At 39.6% G+C, this 11591-nt stretch overlaps 3 protein-coding genes across 4 annotated transcripts in view; 2 read left to right on the top strand and 1 right to left on the bottom strand.

Annotated features, from left to right (window-relative positions):
* erfl1 (Ets2 repressor factor like 1) overlaps nt 1-6422 on the bottom strand; it is a 97537-nt gene extending 91115 nt beyond the window's left edge. For both annotated transcript variants that reach the window (XM_077597947.1, XM_077597951.1), the window contains exon 1: nt 5277-6422. The gene's annotated coding sequence lies outside the window, so the exon portion shown is untranslated. The remainder of the gene's footprint in view (nt 1-5276) is intronic.
* apoeb (apolipoprotein Eb) lies at nt 3593-6436 on the top strand. The gene is made up of 5 exons (XM_077597953.1): nt 3593-3679; nt 3797-3861; nt 4524-4677; nt 5306-5593; nt 5719-6436. Exons 2-5 carry the CDS (start codon nt 3819-3821, stop codon nt 6062-6064), a joined length of 831 nt encoding a protein of 276 aa, XP_077454079.1. The 5' UTR covers nt 3593-3679; nt 3797-3818; the 3' UTR covers nt 6065-6436.
* Nucleotides 6437-6598: 162 nt separating this feature from the next.
* Nucleotides 6599-8359, top strand: LOC144072809 (uncharacterized). The gene is made up of 5 exons (XM_077598127.1): nt 6599-6666; nt 6751-6817; nt 6905-7040; nt 7634-7879; nt 7951-8359. The coding sequence occupies exons 2-5, from the start codon at nt 6775-6777 to the stop codon at nt 8357-8359; spliced, it is 834 nt and encodes a 277-aa protein (XP_077454253.1). The 5' UTR covers nt 6599-6666; nt 6751-6774.
* Nucleotides 8360-11591: the final 3232 nt, after the last annotated feature.

The following is an 11591-nucleotide window of genomic DNA, read 5'->3' as shown; positions in this document are numbered from 1 at the left end:
AAAACACGGTAGTTGGATTTATCATGTGAAAAATGTTATCCTAGAAAAAATGCAGCATTAGTATCTGTATTCCTAATCATAAAACCAAAGATAATACCAACAAAAATACAATTTCCAGTCGGGAAAAAGATGGAAAATTGTGACAGTTGGATTCAACTGTCGCAATTTTTCTGCGACGACTACATTTACACCAGTTTAGCTTATTGTCTGATTGTAATAAATGTGGAATCTGTCAAGATGCCACTGGGGGGAAAGAGCAAAGGTGAAGTGGAGAGAAAAAGGAAATGAATTAAAGCCATTGCTCAACTCAAGAAAGGATCTGGGCATGATCTCAAATGACAGAGGTAGAAAAGTTTCGTCCTTCACAGCTGGAAGCGACTGAACACAATAACAGGCTGTACTCATTTATTTAAAAACCGCTGCCAATTGTTCCAATCAATCACAAGTTACTGGAAAACTTTCACTTTCACTTTTTTTCCACAATCGAGTGAAACCAGGCGTGTTCAGGCTTTATTTTTGTCAGAGTTGCAACACCACAACGGGACTGGACTGGACATGTTGGGTTATTTGAAGTTCATGAACACATCCTGTTTGCGCTGTTTTGTGCCACCATCCCTGCTGGCTGATTGCGCACACGCTGTGCTACACGGTGGCAAACAAAATTCCTGTTATGCCTCCAGCTGCTTCTGAACAAGCTTAACCCTTAACATAGCATTTGAGCTCTTTTCTTGCAGGTGGACGTCAAATTCAAGTGCGCCGTGATGAAAGAACTTATTGTATTTACAAGAGTTCGAAAGATGCACTAATCACATACCATTAAGGATGCTGGGTTTATGGTTAAAATATCAGGATATTTTATCTTTGATACAACTCTTTCAAAACTGCCATCAAGTAAACTATTGTTCTGCATTTGTTTTTCAGTCATTGACTTGTACTTCATTTATATATTAAATATATGTTTTCAAAGTCACGCAAGCCAATGTAGAAATTACTTTACAAAAAATCACACACCGCAAATTACTGACTGTACTTGCATCACAACATAAAATGTGTGAACAAGGGTCATTTTCATAATTGTTTGAGTTTTGCAATCTTTTTTTTTCAATTCAAAACAGACAAAAAAAGACCTAACAAAATCAGCTGATGTCTAGCTACCAACATGCTTGCTGACTGCTCTGAAAATAACGTCTGTCAGTGATGTGACGCCATTCTGCGTGAGCTCAGACAACCATTGACACACTTCCCTTTTACATTGTTGTTTTTCACTTGGTCAGAACTTTTACTGTACTCCTCACAACTCCCACTTCCTCTTCATCCTCCATTTGGTCTAACAAATGACCTTTTGTTTCAATTCCTCTGTAAGGTAGCACAACACCACCAACAACAACAAAACCTACTTTGCACAACTCATCTATCTTAACCACCTCTACCCATGGCCATGATTGGAAGTCAGAGGGCAGCATGTAGTCAACAATAATATACATTTAGTTACAGTTAAATACAAGAAATTTCTGCACACACAAAAGCAGCAATAAACCTCAGCGTGGTGCAGTTACAACCTAAAAAGATGTAAATGTGGTTGCCAGGACACTTGAGTGTAATTAGCCCCCCACCAGTACACTACCACATCCTCTACCGTGGTTATCATGTGTTATCACAACCAGTTGCTAATGAGCAAGCCAACTAAACTAATCTTTCTTCGTGTACAGGATTAGTATCTCAAAGTCCCAAAGGACAAAGACCATGACACGCATGAAGCGAATGTTTAGTTCAAAATATATCCAATATTTTTCTCTTTGTATTTGTGTTAACAAAACATTTGGCAAGAAGGACTCATAGTTTTTTTTTTTTCAAATGCTTCTTATAAAACACTAAATAGGCCTTTTGTTTTTGGTATTTGTGTCTCTTTGTGTCCTAATTATTGATTTAATCAAAGAAAACATAACAATGAACATTTTAAAACTAAATAAAATGTCTGAATACATTTTTAGTCAGAAATTTAGTGTGGTTTCAACTCAAATCGCTCCTTCAGTTAGTTTGTTTAGTTATTTATTCGCCTCAATGAACATTTTAATTACAGTTCGTTAAAATAATGTTAAACCATGGTTGTTGGCCTTTATCCACAGAAAGGTATTACAAATCCTCTAACAAAATAAAGTAGTAAATAAATGTACCTCACTGACTATACAATACAATAAATAATATAATCAGTAAATGTTAATAAATAAATAAATAAAACAACCAACCCTTTTGATTAGGAAAAAAGTAAGCCCCAAGGCTGTTACTAATGGCTTCCCCATCACAGAGTATCACAAAAATTAAACTCAAAAGTGTCCTATACAAGTACGTAAGACATTGCTAACCATCCGCCTCACTGTCGACCTTGACTACCATGCACACAACTAACCAGCTACACAATCTAATCAAATTAAGCACACAAGTGGTGTAAAAAATGCCTTTACAAAGAAATCAACTACGTATCTTGCTGCGCTTGCTTCCAGTCTATCAAAAGTAATCAACCGCTACAATTGTGATTGTCCTACTTGCCTTCTACTGCTGCATAGACAAGCAATTTGGGTTCCAAATTGCAGGAAGGGTGTGTCTGTGTTCCCGGGCCAGTCTGTCTAGGTGCCGATGTTGGCATTTGCATGAAAAAGGCCACACGAAGGGCCAACTTGACACCCTGCTGCTACTTGCTGTTTATATTCACATGAGGCTACTTGGTGATGCTGATCAAATGTCATAGAGATTTAACACCTGCTGAGTGACAAAAAGGGCCATTTTGTAAGATGCGAGTGGGGGGAGTTAGGAAAAAAAAGATAAAATATGTTTTAATGTGAACATTTAATAGAAATGTTACAAGTGTGCCATCAGGCAAAAACATTCTGCATTAGTGTAAAATAAAATAGGATTTTGGAGAAGCTAAACTTTAAAGTTGGAATATTGGAATACTTATGATTGCTAATACAGTATTGTAATGAAATAAAGGAAAACAGATGTTTGTCTCCTAAAATCCTCCAGTAATGCATAATTTATACACATACCAAAAGGATTAGAATAAATAAATCAAAGGAAAAAAATCCTTAATTTGCAAATTTTGAATAGTTGTTACTTGCAATCTGTTATCACCAATGATATATGCATTATATACCTTTATCTCAAGTATATGTATTCTGTTCCGTAGGAATAAGCGTTACAGAACGTAAACAAATGAATATATATGCTTCAGTAAAAATGGTTGCTAAAATACAGACGGATTAAAAAGCACACAATTATGGTTATGTAAATGGTAAATAAAATGTGCAATGGCCTACAAAAAAATTGCTATGTATAATAAATACATAACTAAAGGTCATAATATATAAAGGCAAAATGAAAGAGAAATGATTCCCTCTATATAGTGCATGAATAGTTGCTTTTTTCTTTTTCTTTTAACCTCTACAGTCTACACTGGCCGCCACGTTGCACAAACAATGGCATGGAAGAAGAACGGTTGTAAGAATGTACGGACACAATAAGGTTGAGAACTTCGGACACGTCGCTGCGTGTCATTGCAGGGAAGTGGGAGGCGTAAACATGTGCTAATCTCCCCCCTCCGCCTCCCCCCACGCTCCGCAGCGTTCTATATAAACGGCGGGGCCCCACTAAACTCAACACAGAGGAAACCCAAACGTTTCAGGTGAGACCAGGAAAGGGAAAAAGTATATATACTTCAAATATTTACACACTCTCCGATTGACCAAATTCTGAATCTTTCCCTTTCTGATTCAAATGCATTTTTAAAAACTTTTTGCAGGTGTATTTGTCAGCAACTGATCATGAAGGCCGTAGCTCTACTTCTCGCCCTGGCAGTCATTACAGGTATGTTTTATTATTCTTTTCAAAACACGGGACTAAAATGAAGTGATATGTTTTCCAACCTCTGAGTCTCTAGGTACTACATAGTAATTTAAATTTCGATAAAATCTTCCTACTCTAACTTCCTAAGACCCACAATCTTGAGAGGCATGCATTTTTATTTTCACTTGTGAGTGTAAAAACAAGAATTACCTTTTTACATAATGTAGTTTCTGAGAAAAATGTTGACCACATCATAAGTGGACGCCAGGCCCGTATTCCAAAATTTAACATTGTCTTTGACAACCAAAAATGTGATGTCCACACAATTCGACGCCAGGTCATAGGAGGCTAAACATAATACCACCAAAATTATGTTAAGTGGATATAATTAACATCTCTATTGTTTATATTTGTTAGTGTAAAGTTGAAGACAACTTTACTCTTGACGACAATAAACGTCCAATCCATTTTAACTGTGAGGGTTGTCAGCTAACTACCACAAGACATCTTTGTAAATACTATACATATAATTGAGCTAGCAGAATGAACGTCAATTTGTAGGGATTATTTTGTTTGGGTAATTTCCTAAAGCACAAAAAAATGATCAATCATATTACAGCAATCACAGCTATGGCAGTTGTGTATACAGTACAGTATTTAGCCTGTATCATCATCTTTTCTAGGCAGCAATGCCCGTTCTGTACGCCAGGCCGATGCCACCACAGACCGCTGGGTAGAGACCGTGGACCGCTTTTGGCAGTATGTCTCCGAGCTAAACCAGAAGGCCGATGGAGTCGTGCAGACCATCAAGACCTCGCAGCTCAACCGAGAGCTTGAGTAAGTTACTCATCGTATCCCTTTTGGACTATCAATGATAAATTCTGTTGTCGTTTTATAAATTACTATCTTGTTTTAAAAAATAACTGTAAAAATGTATTGTATATAGACTTGGCTCTGTTACAAATACTTTACTTTAAAAAAAACCTAATAAATGAGGCCTCTCCTAAAAAGGCTAAAAAATTGCACATCTTTAACACAAGATGGGAGCAAAGCACTTAGAATGCCTCAACATGCATCGAGAAGCTAAAGTTAAGTCTTTGAATTAAATTCGATTTTGCGTATTTTGTGGTACACCGCGAAAAACAAGGGACTGCCGCGTAAATAATTTTCACAGTATTCCCCTGTTGTCCGAGGTTTTTGCGGTACACCGCAAAAAACGAGGTACTACTGTACTTTAGCCATTCTCTTGAGGATATATAACTCCCCCAAATTGAATCGAGAAATACAGTCAAATGTAATGATAAATATTGATGTCATTTTGGAAAGCTTCCCAAAAGCAGAATAAGAAAGGCAGACCTCATTTGTCCATTTTTAAACCACTTGCATGTTCCAGTGGAATGGCTCACACACAATGTCAATCACGAGAGCTCAATTACCTTCTGATGGGTCACCTCTTTGCTTGCAGCACCCTGATTACAGACACCATGGCAGAATTGAAGACCTACAAGGAGGACATCGAAACCAAGCTGACTCCGCTCGCCACAGACTCTGCGAACCAGATGACCACTGACCTGCAGCTGCTGGCCGACCGACTGCAAATGGACATGGTGGACGCCCAGGAGCGCAGCATTGTGTACCTGGGCGAACTTAAGGCCATGATGGATCAGAACTCTGGCGCTGTGCGAGGCCGCATCAACGCCTACACTAACAAGCTGAGGAAGCGCCTTAACAAGGACACCGAAGACATCCGCAAGTAGGTTGAAGCGTGTGTTTTCAGAGACCCAAGGCAGGGAAAAAGTCTCATTTTAGGCCAATAGTCACTGTGTCCTACGTTATAGTTCTTAATAAGAACCTTGTCTTTCTCCTGCTGTAAACCAGCACCGTGGCCACCTACCTGAGTGAGCTCCAGTCCCGTACCTCCCAGAACGTGGACACCATGAGGCAGCATGTGGAGCCTTACATCCAGCAGGCTGGCGGCGACGCCTCCAAGAAGATTATCGATTTCTCTACCGTGCTGAAGACCCAGGCCGAGGGTCTTGGTCAGCAGCTGGAGACCCAGGCCGAGGACCTCAGGACCCAGCTGGAGGCCACCGCTGAGGAGCTCCGTACCTCCATGAATGGCAAGATGGACGAGCTGACAGAGCTCTTCGCCCCGCTCGCCACCCAGATCCGCCAGAAGTTCGAGACCATCGTTGAAAGCATCAAGGAGAGCGCCTCGGCCTAATGAGTGACACTTTGAGGGGAAGCTGGGGAGGTGGTTTCCGAGACCTTGGTAGGAGAAGGAGGAAATTGAGAGTTACTGATTCCATCGTCACTTTCGATGCTCTCAGGAGTGTTTCTCGTTCTTGTAAATAAATATTCACCAAGAGGGCCTTACTCTAATGCACCGAAATGTCTTTCTTAATAGGTCTTTCATTTCAATAAATACCTTTCTTCCGCCATTCCAGCAATGACTATACGATGCAATAATGACAATCGGCCTTTAGGTAGCGCTGCCGTGCTTTTTTTGCACTTGTAACCCTTACAGCAGATCAATCACATTACTATATGCCTGCTTTTGCTCTGTGACCAGTGAATAAATAGAGAAAATACCCAACACTTGCTTTTGTTCTTATTTTCCTTTCACATCACAACACACTAGATAAGAAATATGCCATATTATATAATAGCCCTGTATTTTAAATACAAGAATGTTTTACCATGTTAAAACAGTTATATGTTAATTATTATTATTTTCTATTTGTTTTTGGTTCATTCATTCACAGCAGAGGCCTATATAAAGTATGAGCCAGTTTGTGGACGACACAGGAATTTCTGCAGCTTCAGGTGAGACGAAGAAAAATAAATAAAGTGTGAGCGCGAAGGTATGAATTTAATGTAGTGATTTTTTTTTCCCCACCCACTTTCCAGATCTATCCACCGGATGTAACGACCATGAAGGCTGTAGTGCTTATCCTCTCCCTGGCGGTCCTCAATGGTATGTGCTTGTAAGTTCAGGAAATTCCATGACTACATGAATAAAATGTAATCAAATATAAATATACTGTACATATTTGCAATACAGGCTGCACTGCCCATGTGCAACAGCAGGCCAACAACTCTCCAAAAAAATGGGAGGAGACCGTGCACAATTTCTGGCAGAACTTAGCAGACCTGGTCAAGGGGGGTGTGCAGACAACAGATTTGGACCAAAAACTTGAGTATATTCAATTGATATACAGTATTTTCACACCTGTAGGGTGCACCTAAAATTCTAAAATTTTCTCTAAAATGGTCGATGCGCCCAATCGGTCGCAGAACATACGCTAGTCTAGTCTCATGCTAGCGCCCTTTCTGAAGAAGCGCCCAATGTATTGACAAAAAACAGAAAATATACCCGCAAGTGAGACTGTGCCCCATCAAATGGTGCGTTTTCTAGGTGTGAAAATACGGAAATCATGGATGGTGGCTGGTGGTGGTCTTACAAAAAGTACTGAATGATTGTAACGCTTGTAATAGTAATTTTATTAACAGACAGCAATTGTAATGATGGTGAATTACCTCAAAGCTATGGAAACGTGCCATCTTAAACAGATTTTTTTGTGGGACATGTTTTCTGCTATTTGCTGAAAATCTCCCTTCTTTGCTATGGGTTTTGCTCTTTCAGTATTTTTTTGCATTTACTTCATTCCTTGAAATCTTTGGTTTTTATTTCAATTTGCTCCTGATTTATGCCCAGTGACAATAAATGAATCCTGAATCTGGATACAGCTCCCTTAGGTTCTCATGTATGTTTTTGTTTGTTTTTTCACAGCACCTTAATCACTGGTGGTATGTCTGAGCTGGACACTTACATAGACCATACCTCCAATGGCCAACTGAGCTCGGACCGTAGAATACAACACCTAGTCACAAGACTAAAGGGGGATATGCTCAGCGCCAAGGAGCAAAGCATCCTTTTCCACAGACAGCAAAGCAGCCAACAAGCGCAGAGGCACGCCACAGCCTTCAGTATTGGGGTGAAAGACCTCCTCGACAAAGACATCGATGACATCCGCAAGTAAGCTCAAGTCGGGTGATAGGTCTTAAAAAAACATATGATGACCACTGTCAGCTCTCCTTCCAAATCAGCTTTCTATCCATCTACCTGAGCGAGCACCAGCAATCCCACAACCAGGACGCAGTGGATCTCTTTACCCAGCAGATCTCCCAGAGCCAACAACACCATCTACAGACAGGGGATTTGGACCAGCAGCAGCATCAGCAACATCACCAACATCAGCAACATCACCAACATCACCAACATCACCAACATCACCAACATCACCAACATCACCAACATCACCAACATCACCAACATCAGCAACATCAGCAACATCAGCAACATCACCAACATCACCCACATCACCCACATCAGCAACATCAGCAACATCACCAACATCACCAACATCACCAACAGCAGCAGCATAGGCATCCCCTATTGGATCTGGACCCAGACCAGGAGCAACAAGGCACAGTGTTGGTGTCCACTGTTGAGTGATTGCTTTATTAAATCAGCAATAGCAGATGTTGTTGGTCATTTTGTGAAAAAAAATTTGATAAGCTCGACTAAGATAGTAATGTGAAAACAATCTACCAAATAATTTAGTACCTTACGCCCACATACCGTGTCTGTGTTTTTGTTTACAGTTGCTTAGATGACGACTGGCTGCTATAAAGTAATAAAACAATTACAATGGATGATGAACTGCATGTTTTGGTGTCTCTCATAGAGAGACTTAGGTGATGCAGGGACTAACTACACCATGTTTACATGAGCAAAAAATTAGCTTCCAATAAATCAGGGGTTATGGCATTACAAAATTGTACATAAGTGTGGAAGGGACTTGAGTAACAAAAGATTCCAGGAAATGGATAAACACTGATTCAATTCAACGAGGTGAGTAAAGTAAAATGTATGGATTCTGAATAATACAAATACAAAAAAAAGTGAATGTAAAAAAATAAATATATGAATAACTGTACTGTTAATTAATCCTTTAAAGCACAAACCTAATTCACAGCAAATTAAAACTCTGAGCCTTTAATGGCCCTTTGGAAAAAAAGACTTATGTCATAAATTTCTATCATATTTAAATAGTACACATTAGTACCACTAGTTACTTACTAAATCTTAATACGACTTCTTTTTGGGGGTTAAAGGTATAGCCCTCTCTGTATGAAACAACAGGCTCTGACCCCTAATGCAATATCCAACCTTAAAACTGTCCAAACAGTACCATGCCGTCTGCAAAAACATCAGCAGTCTGCATAGAAAGCAAATGAATAAAAACATGCGCCAAGCAGGACTGACACAGACAGCTGTGTTTTCTCTGAGTACAGCATGGGGGCACGCAAATTGTGACATATGCACAGCTGTCTGAGACGCATAACGAAAACTCCAGAAGATTCATGGCCAATTGATTTGGAGCCCCGAAAGGACATGGAAATTGTCACTCTGTTTTAAAATTGTATTATATTGCATTCCATGCAATGAACTATAGATACCTAGTACAATCTAAGCCACGTCTGCCAAACAAAATAGTCGCTTCAAGGGCTCGATTTTGTCACAGCAAAAATGTGTAAAGGAGCAAATAAGACTGAGATCCCGGAAATTACTCGGAACACATTCGCAGCGGGGTCAGGAGATGATAGTTTAGGGAAGTGAGATACCACTACAACGCGAGACTGGTTTATTTCCCCAAACTAGAAATGAGGAACGTCTGTGTGATGACAAAAGTGATCCAAACTCTTTGCTGCTATTTTCTTTTCTTTGTACCAAAAATATATAGAGAATACAGTTAAAAATATTTACACAGTAATCCCGTTTTTTGCGGTATACCACAAAAAAAAACGCAAAAACCGCAAAACGTGAAAAAAACGTGAAAAACGGGGAAATACTGTAAATAAATCTTTCCATGGAACCAGACTTTGAACTCTGGCTTAATCATGTCAGAGCACTCAGTGCAATCACAAATCAAACACTTGATTACGTGCATGATGGCTTGGCTGACACTCTGGGTCCAAAGGAGCATCCGAGGAGCTAATTTAAATTGATTATTATGCAATCACTGAAATAGGCCATTGCATATTACTTATGCAATAAACACCACTTTGACTGAAGGTCACACTGACTAAATGACTTGGATCTTTTACTTTTGACATCAAGCAAGTCATCTCTTACTGGTGTCATTGCAGTGACTGTACTTCTCCTCAATTGCCTCGAAGGAATAAAATAATCACTCAGGTGACAGTTCTCAACCTTGAAAATGTCCTAAAATTGTGGTGGTACGCTCTATTTGGCTCAGCTGGGGTAGGAATTGCACCAGCATCATCAGAAAAGCTTAAAGTGATGCGATGTATCCATAACGGCAGAATGCCGAATTACGAGTCCGAAACTATCACTTATTTGGTCTTTTGCCGAGAAAACGCACCTTATGGAGAAGCACTACCAATTTTGTCATACGCAGTTTCTGGGTGTGATGACATTTAGGCTTTTGTTGTTGATGATGACGACAGGGCCTATGTCCGATTATTATTATTATTATATTATTTTAAAGTAAAGTGAATGAGGGAAATAAACTATCCTGGTCACTTGGTTGATGTCAACATAAGAGAACGGCTACATCTCAAGGTCGCTACATTCATTTGTTTGTTTAATCCAGGGCGCATAACCCCAGTGGGTACACAGACGACAACAGGTATGTCTGTGTTGTCCTCAATTCATTGGCCATGGAAACACAAATCCATTTGAACCGGGAGGGCTCGCAGTGAACCTAAACCCCCATCCCATCCACCTACGCCACACAGCAGGGGCACATATAAGCTGCTTGCCTAGCATAACAAGTACTAACTTTCCTTTCTTAATGTGACACACGAGGAGAAAATTACATTAAAATGTCAAAATCTATTCATGGACAGCATGCAAGAGTGGCAATTAGCACAGTCTGTCTCAATGTTTTGAGTAACCGGGTTTGAATCTCTTCTTTTTTTAAATGTAAAAGGCAGTGCCTTCAGATTCCCATCATTAAAATGCAAATGGTGGTTCATTTGATTGAATAATAAAATGTAGTAGCTTTGTTTGTCTATGTGTATGTGCAATGTGAACCAACTGAGTTCCAATTCACGTGTCTGACCCAAGTTGAACTTGTATAAACTGCAGTTCACCTGTTACTCTGTTTGGATGTAACCGAACTACCACTAATGAATGCAACGCCACGTTGGTGTTACTTAAAACTAGCCAGCATAATTTTGTGCATTTTATTAGTGAAGGATTAGTTACGGGTGGCCACCTATTGGTTTGAAGGGAAACAGCAGTGGGAGGAAAGGTTGCAGTCGAGATCAGACAGGTTGGAGGTGTTAAACATTTCAAGAAAATTCAAAGTAAAATCCAGATTTCTATCTATTTAATGTGCGAGTATTAGAGTATGGTAATTTGTATTTTTACAGGCTGCAAAATTGAAACATTTTGGGTGGGTTTTTCCAGAACCAAACCACTTTTGATCCATATGTGTGACATATTAAAGTATACTTAAGTACAGAACAAGTGCAAAAAAATATAAGTTGAGACATTCTCATTTTAAACTGAGTTAATGAAATGAACATTGTTTGTGAGGCTGATGTAGCATTGGTGACAAGGTCAATAAAAAGAAAAGAGGGGGGCACCACGTGTGCTTGTTTGAGTCCAGTGTACGTCACATTTTTGCAAGCCAGCAGGCTTATAAAGAGAGAGA

This window comes from Stigmatopora argus, chromosome 4, assembly GCF_051989625.1.
Source record: "Stigmatopora argus isolate UIUO_Sarg chromosome 4, RoL_Sarg_1.0, whole genome shotgun sequence".
Classification (NCBI taxonomy): Eukaryota; Metazoa; Chordata; class Actinopteri; order Syngnathiformes; family Syngnathidae; genus Stigmatopora; species Stigmatopora argus.
Note: the sequence above shows the minus strand (reverse complement) of the source record. Positions and strands in the feature narration are given on the sequence as shown.

Bases quoted from the DNA above. Each gene is read 5' to 3' on its own strand.
- apoeb (XM_077597953.1), top strand. From the start codon at position 3,819: ATGAAGGCCGTAGCTCTACTTCTCGCCCTGGCAGTCATTACAG. The intron at 4,678-5,305 runs GTAAGTTACTCA...CTTTGCTTGCAG, and splicing joins CAGCTCAACCGAGAGCTTGA to CACCCTGATTACAGACACCA. The intron at 5,594-5,718 runs GTAGGTTGAAGC...GCTGTAAACCAG, and splicing joins GACACCGAAGACATCCGCAA to CACCGTGGCCACCTACCTGA.
- LOC144072809 (XM_077598127.1), top strand. From the start codon at position 6,775: ATGAAGGCTGTAGTGCTTATCCTCTCCCTGGCGGTCCTCAATG. The intron at 7,041-7,633 runs GTATATTCAATT...GTTTTTTCACAG, and splicing joins GATTTGGACCAAAAACTTGA to CACCTTAATCACTGGTGGTA. The intron at 7,880-7,950 runs GTAAGCTCAAGT...CTTCCAAATCAG, and splicing joins GACATCGATGACATCCGCAA to CTTTCTATCCATCTACCTGA.